This window comes from Austrofundulus limnaeus, unplaced genomic scaffold (genome assembly GCF_001266775.1).
Source record: "Austrofundulus limnaeus strain Quisiro unplaced genomic scaffold, Austrofundulus_limnaeus-1.0 Scaffold300, whole genome shotgun sequence".
Taxonomy (NCBI): Eukaryota; Metazoa; Chordata; class Actinopteri; order Cyprinodontiformes; family Rivulidae; genus Austrofundulus; species Austrofundulus limnaeus.
The window spans coordinates 43,631-54,605 of NW_013952702.1; the positions used below are offsets into that span (position 1 = coordinate 43,631).

The following is a 10,975-nucleotide window of genomic DNA, read 5'->3' on the forward strand; positions in this document are numbered from 1 at the left end:
TCATCCATCATCCATCACTTAAACCATCCATCATCCATCCATCCATCATCCATCATCCATCACTTAAACCATCCATCATCCATCCATCCATCCATCCATCCATCACTTAAACCATCCATCCATCCATCCATGCATCCATCCATCCATCCATCCATCCATCCATCCGTCCATCCATCCATCCATCCATCCATCCATGCATCCATCCATCCATCCATCCATCCATCCATCCATCCATCACTTAAACCATCCATCATCCATCCATGCATCAATCTCTCTCCTCTTACAGAAAAAGCCTAAAATCCTTTCATCCAGTTCTCTATGTGTTAAGGTTTGTCAGTGACTCTCCCTCTTTRTTAAAATAAATCTTTAAAATAAAATTTATTCACTCTTCTTCTACAGTTTAAAYATTAAAACGTCGGCCATTTTGTCAGCATGTATTGCTACAAAATAAAAGCTGCAGTTTCCTGCTGGGCCTCAGAGAACATAGATGAAGTTTGAMCAGAACTGTCAGCGTTTCTGTTTTTCCTTGCTGTTAGCTATCTGTGGATAAACCTGCCGCTCTCATTTATTCAGAGAGTCCCGGTGATTTAGGCCAGCAGATTTGTGGAATTAGGTCAGTGGCTCGCTGGCTACGTAATACTCGACTGAGATCCAGCCTTAGCAGCCGAGCACGGACCACCGGCCGGGTGGGGACGGTCAGAGCAGATCCACCTGCTTTCTGCTGGAAGGAAACACTAAAATAAACACTTAATATAAGAAAAAATGCTGGGATATTTTTATTTCAGAGGGTTAGCTGCTCTCTATCAGCTTATCACTCCCAGAACGTGTTGGTTCCAGCTGTTGTAATCCAGATTACTGAAACTCAGGGACTTGTAACATGTAGACAGTGTAGTTTGGGATTATTAGCTGTTTTAAACACTCTTTAGTTTGCTGAGCCTCCAAACAGGAAGTGAGGTTTTACTCTTTTTCTGTAGCAGGAAGGTTTGAAAACAGAAAGTTKGTCTTTTTTTAAGTTTAAGCGTAAAGGTTGGCAAGTAAAAATGAAGGTGCCTGAGATTGACTGACTGTCTTTTTTTTACATTTTGGAGGAACAAACAGACTTTTCCTTATCTGACAATGATTAGTGCTGATACTGGAATAATTTCAGGGATTAAAACTTTTAATGTGAAAACCTTTCGTCCAGTGGGTTCAGATCTGTTCAGAGTTTTTATTAGGGATGTCCCATCAGATACTCGCTATCAGTATCGGTGGCAGATGTGGCCATTTTCTGAAAATTGGGTGGAATGGGATTTAGTCATGTGATCGGTCCGATCCAGTTCATGCTTTACAACTGCAGTTAAGAAGTCAAGACACACACAAGTACACAACCATGTCCACAGTGTGGGAACACTTTTAAATTTTAAACAATGATGCAGAAACTGCATCTTGTAAATCTGCAAACTGGATGTTTCTGATGGTGGGAACAGCAGGGCTCGCTTTAATACTACCAACCTGTCACTTGGAAAGAAATAAAGAAATAAAGAAATAAAGCTATCGGATCGGTATCAGATCGTATCAGAAAGATCATTAAAAAAATCGGATTGTATCGGGAGCCAAAACATCTGGATCAGGACATCCCTAGTTTTTATGTCAGGATAGCTCAGGCTCAGGCTCAAACAAGACAGAGAGAGAGAGGTTAACTGGATAAGTTCTGGATTAAAACTGGAACCAGAAGAAACAGAACCAGAGAACGGATCAGTCGGAGGGACAGGAAATGCACMGATCAGTTGGGCAGCAGGAGAGGACAGTTGTTAATTGAGGTTTAAAGTGCCTGTGACGTGCATATCCTTCAAATACAAAAAGCAAAAAAAAAAAACATCTTTATTTTTAGGAAACTTGGCATAAAACAGGTTGATGATTTTTACCCATTTTGTAACATAACTGGCACATTRTCTTTGGAATTTAGCTCAGTGAAAATGAAACAGGAAGTGACATCAAAGGGAAACTCTCTGCTCTTTGTTTAATAAAACAATATATTTTGAAATCTGACTCTTATCTAAAGAAACATCAGATTCTTCTCTACACTCTGGKTTATCAGCTGATGTAACAMYGCTCTGTTCACATGCAGACATTCCCCTATGACATCACTTCCTGTTACTTCACATGCAAATATCTCAACAACTGTTCATCCAGCTGTATGAAATGTTTTTTGCAATATGTTATCAATCTTATCTTTCCAACAATGCATTCATAATGATTACAAAAGTTTATGTCACAGCTAACGACGACAGCTAGCGGCAGCTTCAGAGGGGTTWAGCCTCAGAGCTGAGCGGCCGGAGCACCTCTGTCTGACTGACCTTTCTCGCTGACGCTCTCCATGTCCACGTCCTCACAGCTGGTGTACTCGGGCGTGGAGCCGCCCTCCTCCTCCGAGCTGCTGATAGACATCTGCCTCTTGTTGGCGCCACGCTTGCTCTTGTAGGAGCGTGSGGGGGGCGGCCGCAGAGACTCGGACTGGTCGGAGCTCTGGGAGTCCTTCCTCAGGAGGCTGTCCCCGCCTTTGTCCCGCGGGGTCCGGGACTCTGGGTGGCTGCTGTTCTGGTTCAGATCAGGAGGACCGGATCTGCCTCCGTCTCCACCGGGTGACGCCCCGCCCCCCACGCCCGCGGTCCTGTCACCAGGGAAGGCCTGGTGGTTGACGAGGAGACCCTTGCGGTCCCCCTCCCCACCCCCACTCCTCCTGCCCAGGCGGTTTGCAGGCACCTGACCCGCCCCGCCCCCTCCGTCGTTGGGTCCCAGCCCGACCTCGTTGATGGCGAGGTCGCTGTGCCGCCGCTCGTGCCGGACCTTGGACACCTTGGCGTGCATGCGCATCTCCTGCTCCTCCTTCTGCGGCTTCACCGGGTACCTGGCCAGATTGGGGTCGCTCCGATAGCGGTTCTGGAACTCCTCTTCGCGGCGCCGCCTCTCCCGCTGCTCCTCGTCCTCCGGGCGTCTCCGGCGCGCCTCCGAGCCACCCAGGTTCTCGTTCCCGTCCTCGTAGTCCTGAGAGTTGATCTTCTCCAGCCGCCGCCCGCTCCCGAACCGCCTCTCTCCTCGGTCTCCCAGACTGGAGCGCTCCTCCAGGGAGGAGTGGGACTGGAGCTTCCCCGCWGGTCTGCGTCCACCGCCGCCATGCCCCGCCCCTCCTCTGCCGTTCTGTTCATGGAGGGAAACCGGCCTCTTCCTGGAAACGACACAAACCACTTCAACACACAAACACAAAGCAGGTGCGACAGGATCAGGTTAGGGTTGGGGGTTAGGATCAGAGGAGTTCTTACTTTTCTCTGGGGGGTTCACTTTGGGAGCGGGATCCGGGCATGGCGTCGCCGCCTTTGGCAGCGGTGACTCCAGCGGGCGACGGCGTTCCTTCTGGCAGCGTTACGTTGGTGCTGGAGGGCGGGGCTTGTGATTTGGAGCGGAGCAGCTTCCTGTCGCGCTGAGCCTCACCTCTGGAGGTCGGGTCGTTCAAGGAGGCGCCGAGGCTCCCGGGCCGGACCCCCGACCCCGAAAACCATTCTCCTGATTTGGTGAGGATCTCCTGCTGCTTACGGCACAGGTTGCAAACCCACATCACCTGGAGGGGGACACACAGGTGGACCGCAGGGTCAGAACCTTCATCACAGAGTGTTCAACATGAACTAAAGACATTACTGTGAGACTGCACCGTAAAAGAAAATAAAAAAAGCTGAAAAGTAGTTGAAATAAGAAGAAAATAGTGGAAAATAGATTAAAAGAAGCTGAAACTTCTGGAAAAATAGCTGGAAAAGCTGAAACTATCAAAAAATATCTAAGAAAGTAGCTGAAACTATAGACCACATTTGCTGAATTTAGCTAAAAATAAGAGGCTCAATTTAGCAGAAAAACAGTTAAATAATACATGAAAAACGCGGAAATTAGCAGGAAGCAGCTAAAGAGAGCTGAAATTAGTACAAACAAGCATAAAAACCAGAGTAACAGGTGAATTGAGAGTAAAGGTTGTAAACAGAACAAATGGTCTGAAGGAAAATATTAATTTTCAATGGTAAAAAATGTACAAATACAAAAAGTGATAGCAGAATCAGCTGAATGGTTTGATACATAAAATGTTGAAATAGCACAAAAACTGTGGAAGAAGTGACGAGTCAAAAAATGTACAGAAGAAAATCTCAATAAGTTTTTTCYTTTTCTCCTGTAAAAACAAACGTTTCATTTGGTTTCTAAAAAATAAACACATATACCAGAGGTGAATAGTAATAAAGTACATTTACTTTGTTACAGTACTTAATTCTTTCAAGGAATGGTAATTTTACCAAATACTTTTTAAATCGTAACATTTAACATTTTATTCTGTTACTTCATTTCAAACCTAAAATTGATACTTTTACTTCTTTACTTAATGATTCAACACCTTGTTACAAATTTAAATATGACAGAACTCATCATGAAAACAGTTGTTTATGCACTCAAAAAACAGAAGAGTTAAATTTACTTAAAGCATTTTACTCAACTTGATTTAGTTGAACCAGTTTGATAAATCAATTCAACACTTGATTTCTTAGATTTTGTGTAAAAGTACTTTTACTTTTACACTTATTGAGAGCAGTTTTATGACTTTACTTATCAGTGAAATTCATTATTTTCTACTATAGTACTATAAACCGCTCTGACAGTTAGTCACTTTTACATCATTTTTGCCATTTTATAATGAAAAACACTGAAATATTTCGTCATTAACCCAATATTTAATTTGGAAAAACTAAAAACAAACTGAAAGTAATCAATAGGCTCTTAACGTATAAGTTCAGGATGACTCCCAGTTGCTACCAACCAAACCCTGTCTCAACATCTTAAAACTTGTTGAGTTGGAGCCATTTTTTAAATCTTTTTGGCCACAGCAGCCATCTTAGTTTGACAGTTTTATTAAAGTAGTTTATCAGATATTTTGCTAACAGGAACAGGAACGTCCTGAAGCCACTGATGATTTCAAATAAAACAAACTTGATTCTTTCGTCTCAGCATAAAGACATCCAGTACTCACACACTGCCATGGCTACTGGATATCACCTCCCTTCAGCTGCAGGAAAACAGGATCTATCTGCCTCCAGATTAATAATCCCACACGTTTGTTTAGCAGAGAAGAACCCACAACACCGGACACCTCRAGCTTTGGGAACCTCAAAAATGCTGCTTCAGCTGTTGGGTTAGCCTTCGGCACCGAAGCCCCTTCGTCCCGTCCCGACTGAGTCCCAGTTGGCTCGTGTCCAGACTAATCTGGAGTAAATCAGCTGCTGGAGCAACCCACAGCTGTCAGGCAGCATCATGAACTCACGATGACGTCTCTCCCTACCTCCCTGCCTCCTCTGGATCTGTTTCCTCACCAGCTGCAGATTAGCAGAGACCGCTAATCCATTCAGCTTCTCAGCATCACTGACATCAGCTGAGAGCATCAGCTCAGCCCCAAACTCCTGACTCCGCCCCCCTCAGAGCCAGGAACATCTCTGAATCCTCCTCACCAAGCTCCCATGTGTTCTCTTGTGATTCCAGCTGAAACAAGCACACCTCCAAGGTGTTTCATGGTGTCTGATGGTATGTGTTGGTGTCTGATGGTGTATGATGGTGTGTGTTGGTGTTTGATGGTGTTTGATGGTGTTTAATGGTGTTTGATGGTGTGTGATGGTGTGTGTTGGGTGTTTGATGGTGTTTGATGGTGTGTGTTGGTGTTTGATGGTGTTTGATGGTGTGTGTTGGTGTTTGATGGTGTTTGATGGTGTGTGATGGTGTTTGATGGTATTTGATGATGTGTGTTGGTGTTTGTTGGTGTTTGATGGTGTGTGTTGGTGATTGTTGGTGTGTGTTGGTGTTTGATGGTGTTTGATGGTGTGTGATGGTGTGTGATGGTGTGTGTTGGTGTTTGATGGTGTTTGATGGTGTGTGTTGGTGTTTGATGGTGTTTGATGGTGTGTGTTGGTGTTTGATGGTGTGTGTTGGTGTTTGATGGTGTTTGATGGTGTGTGTTGGTGTTTGATGGTGTTTGATGGTGTGTGTTGGTGTCTGATGGTGTGTTGGTGTTTGATGGTGTGTGTTGGTGTTTGATGGTGTTTGATGGTGTTTGATGGTGTGTGTTGGTGTCTGATGGTGTGTTGGTGTTTGATGGTGTGTGTTGGTGTTTGATGGTGTTTGATGGTGTGTGTTGGTGTTTGATGGTGTTTGATGGTGTGTGTTGGTGTCTGATGGTGTGATGGTGTTTGATGGTGTGTTGGTGTTTGATGGTGTGTGTTGGTGTTTGATGGTGTCTGATGGTGTTTGATGGTGTGTGTTGGTGTTTGATGGTGTCTGATGGTGTGTGTTGGTGTTTGATGGTGTCTGATGGTGTGTTGGTGTTTGATGTGTTTGTTGGCATTTGATGGTGTTATAACTTATAAAGTGGACACAAAAACTAGTTCAAACAGAAGAGATCAGATTTTAAATTTGATCCCAAACTGARCTACACTTCCCATCATGCACTGTGTTTAACCAGAAGAAAAGGTAAACATTTCACAGCTAGAACTGAGATTTTAAATCTCTAATCTGTTTGTTTGCTTAATATTTTGTTTTCCTTCCGTTTCTTATTTTCTTGTTGTTAATTTTTTTTGTGTTTCTCTGTTATTTTTTCCACCTTTTCAGTCTGAATTTCTCTCGTTCAGCAGAATGAAACTCTGAGACTTTAAGACTTTTTTACCTGGATTATTTTAGTTTTAAATGCTTCTGATCTGAGCTGTTAAAACTGTTGTCAGTTTTATTTTTGATTGCAAAAACATCTGGAGCTCGTCGTCACGAGCAGATCCAGAGTTTCTTTTATTAAACTGCTCACAGGTTTGTCGCCTCGTGAACGCTGTGTTTCATATTTAAAGTCTGTGTCAGACGGCGGGGGTGTGGGAGGACTGAAACGGAGACACAAAGCAGAAGGAGGGAGGAATGATGGAGCAGGTGAGCTGCAGGTGAGTCGTCTCCAGCTGAGGAACATGACAGGAAGTTCCTGTGGTCACATATAAACCAACCCAACAAACACCGAACTATGTCTCTGAGCTGAATAATCCAGATTATTGTCCAGATGAGGAGGCCTCCTGTCCTCCACCAGGAGGCGCCGCTCCTCCACAGAACAAACAAGCAGAACMACAGCAGGCTGATACACACAGCTTTTATTTTTCTATCCTTATCAGGACCGTTTGACTTCCTTTCATTTCTACAACCATAACCAGCTCACAACCCTAAACTCAGTTCATACCTTAGACCAGGTGTGTCCAACTCGAGGCCACATGAGCATCATGGTTTTATTTAACTTTCACTAAAACACGACATTCATAAATCACAAATATATTAAAGTAAAACTAAGCTTTTACTCACGGATGAGTTGTGGTGAGGAGCTGCTGTCTTAAATTCTGACCTCTCCCACCTTCACACAGGGAATTCCCACTAGAGGGACATTCCAGATTAAAATTCCAACTTAAGAGTGGGAAATTTCCACTTCCCAGTACAACTGCAGCAAAATTCAATAATACCATCAATAATACCTTGCTGCAGCACGCCCCATCTGATTTTTCAACCCTGGTCCTCAAGGCACACTGCCCTGCATGTTTTAGATCAGGGGTGCAGCTCGTTCCCAGGTGCCCGCGGAGCGCAACCCTGCTCTAACAGCTGATGAGCCGGATCATCAGCTGTTCTTACCCTGTCCCTCATGGTGAGACACTTTGAAAAGGAAGAAGACAAACAGTGGACACAGAGTTACACACAGAGTTACACACAGAGTTACACACAGAAGACAACAGGAAGACGTGTACCTAAAAATTAAAGCCACAAAATTCTCTTTCAGAATAAAAGCAGAGCTGTAATTTATCTTTCAGAATAAAAGCAGAGCTGTCATTTATCTTTCAGAATAAAAGCAGAGCTGTCATTTATCTTTCAGAATAAAAGCAGAGCTGTNATTTATCTTTCAGAATAAAAGCAGAGCTGTCATTTATCTTTCAGAATAAAAGCAGAGCTGTCATTTATCTTTCAGAATAAAAGCAGAGCTGTAATGAATCTAATCTGACTGAAAACATTTGAGGAAAATGAAAAATGAAATGATTTAAATCAGATTTTAATCTGGATTCTGTATCAGAGGACTGGACCTGGTTTAGTTGTCTCCTCTGGTTCAGGTCCAGGGGAACCGGACAAGTCCAGATCCACAATGCCTCCCCATAGATAGAGCAGGTAGATGAACAGTAACGACTCATTTAAAATATTTATTCTCGTTTTCGGTTCTATTTTTAGTTCAGTCATTAATTATTCAGAAGACTTTGATCTGATGTTATTTTCAGCTGATGAGTGGTTTTTATTGAGCTTTTTGTTTTATTTATAGATGATGTGAGTCCACCACGCCGCGGCCCGTCTGACGGTATCTGTGGACCCAGGGAGGGTCCGGTGCCGGCTGGGCCGGGCGGATGCAGAACAGATTGGGTGCCAGCAGGTTCTGGGTGGAGTCCGGTGAAGGGAAGCAGACGGAGCGCTTCAGGTTGGAGCTCAGCCCAGGAAAGGCTCAGACGCAGAGCGAGGGCCTAAAATAGAACCAACATGTTGGGACTGGACGTCAGACCGAYGGGTCCAACACTAACAGGTCGATCCAAACACCAACCAGAACTCCCATTGACCCCCAGCTTAATTAAGAGACGTTAAATACTGTTTCCTGTCGGAGCTAAAACTACTTCCTCCGACTGATTAATTCAGGAGAAACGTCTTTCTGACCACGTTTAAAACTCACGACGTGAAGACTCGTGAACGAGGCGAGACCTTCTGCAGATGAAAGTCTTTCACCCACAAACCTCCCTTCAGTCACGAAAGCATCAATTCACGGAAATTTCCAGATTAAATTGACTAATTTTCTTATAATTTTGCGTCTAAAACAAATGAGGAATTGCACAACAATGTGTGGCGTTTGTCTTTTTTCCTTTTGTGCAGATTCAATCAGAAAAGTGAGGCCGACTGCTGAGCTGAGTACGACACGAACAGCTGAGTAAGCAGTTTTATGAGACGAAAACAAGTCAGGATTTTTATAAATTAGGCACTTAAAACACGACCTTAAAACTCAGGAATCCTCTGAGACTAAAACAGAAAGTTCACATCRTTTCTGATTCTGGTTCTGAGATTTAACTAGGGCTGTGTGGAATTTGGTGATATGAAGCATATCACGACAAAGGTCACGATATATCGTGATATGGTCTGTAAGCAACACGATATATCGCTATTTTTTTTCTTCAAATAATTCTAATTTTAAAAACTCTGTATAAAAATCAAACCCTGTAGTACAGGCGCAAGATCTCATCTAAGTTTTGATTAAACATCGACGCATTATCAGGAAATGAAATATCGTGATATTTGAGTGTATCGATATTTTCTCACACTTATCGAGAATACCACGCTACATTTTGTTTCCTTCTCACAATAAAACAGATTCAACAGGTGAAATTCCAGCTTAAGGTCAGATATGACATAATTTAATCCAAATGCAGAYTAGTGATGAGTACCTAACAGTGTTGTAAGAAAATATCGATACACTGAAATATCTCAATATTTCATTCCTGTTCTTTAATCACTGTATCATTTTTTAATTAAAGCTTAGATCAGATTTTGTGCATGGTGTGCTTTTTATACTAAGATTTTTAATTAGAATCTTCTGGAGGAAAAAAATGGTGATATATYGTCTTGCTTACAGAATCGCGATATATCGTATCGTGACTTGTGTCGTGATTTGTATCACATGATCAAATTATTGCTGACATCCAGCCCTGGTACCCAAAAGAATTTGATTTGAGAGGAGATGCTTCCAGACCAAGTATCAAAAAAGTGTCATTTTTTAAAATGCKTCTTCAAGCCATGTTTCATCCTGGTTCTTCAGTCTCGGTCCTGATTGGATAAAAGAACCACAAAGGGCACAACACAGAACCACCAGCATAGATGAGGAGGTCAAAGGTCAAAGAGCCTCACGTTGTTGGAGCGCAGGGAGACCCGCCCCCCGCAGCGGGCGCAGAACTTGGTCTGGCAGTAGGAGCAGAGGTGGCCGCAGCCGTCGGCGAACTTGGTCTTCCGGCAGATTCCGCAGGTGGGGGCGTCGTCCTTCTGCTGCGTCTGCTGCTGCCGCCGCGTCTCCACCCCGATGCGGCGCACTTCCTGTTTGTAGCTCTCGAACTGCTTGTGGAGCGTCCTGAGGGGAGAGGAACGCAGGTTTGGTTCAGGGAATTCAGGTGAGAGTGGGCGGGGCACAGAGGAAACTCAACAGAACCAATCACAAACGAAAACACAAAAACAATAAACATTAAAATAAAAACACACAAAAATTAATAAATAAAAACACACAAAAATTAATAAATAAAAACAAACAAAAAATAATAAATAAAATCAGTCAAAAAATAATAAATAAAAACAGACAAAAAACACAGGTGAATGACTGAGAGGAAGAGGAGGAAACAAATAAATAAGAAGACAGGAAGCAGATAAAACACTGAGATTTCAGTGTGCTAGTCTGTGCAGAAGGCTAATATGAGATAATAGCCAGTCCGAGCTGACTGCTAGTCTGGGCTAATGACGAGGCTAGGCTAACAGCTACTCCAAGCAGATGAATGAGTCAGGTCAAGACTGAAATAGAATGCTGATGTCTTTTAAGACCTCATTTTTCTAAAGGATCGCTGCAGTTCATGCAAATGCTACAGCAGGTAAAATAAGTATTGAACACGTCACCATTTTTCTCAGTAAATATATTACTAGAGGTGCTAATGACATGAAATTTTCACCAGATGTTGGTAACAGTTATTTGTAATAATCAGAGATTCTTAACCTATGGGCCGTGGCCCAATTGTGGGCCGCGAGCGCCACCTTGAGGGCCTCAAAGGAACAACAGTTTAACTTTGGACCGCACTGATTTTAAATAAGGTGTAATACACTTTCTCACCACTAGTAGCAGTAG

The 10,975-nt window shown here is 43.3% G+C and overlaps 1 protein-coding gene across 1 annotated transcript in view; it reads right to left on the minus strand.

Annotated features, from left to right (window-relative positions):
- Positions 1 to 10,975, minus strand: part of LOC106526941 (regulating synaptic membrane exocytosis protein 1) — a gene marked incomplete in the record, with an annotated part of 39,311 nt that overhangs the window by 20,876 nt on the left and 7,460 nt on the right. The window contains 3 exon segments of the mRNA XM_014021677.1: positions 2,337 to 3,205; positions 3,300 to 3,595; positions 10,000 to 10,216. Of these exon segments, the coding sequence (XP_013877131.1) occupies positions 2,337 to 3,205; positions 3,300 to 3,595; positions 10,000 to 10,216 (1,382 nt within the window).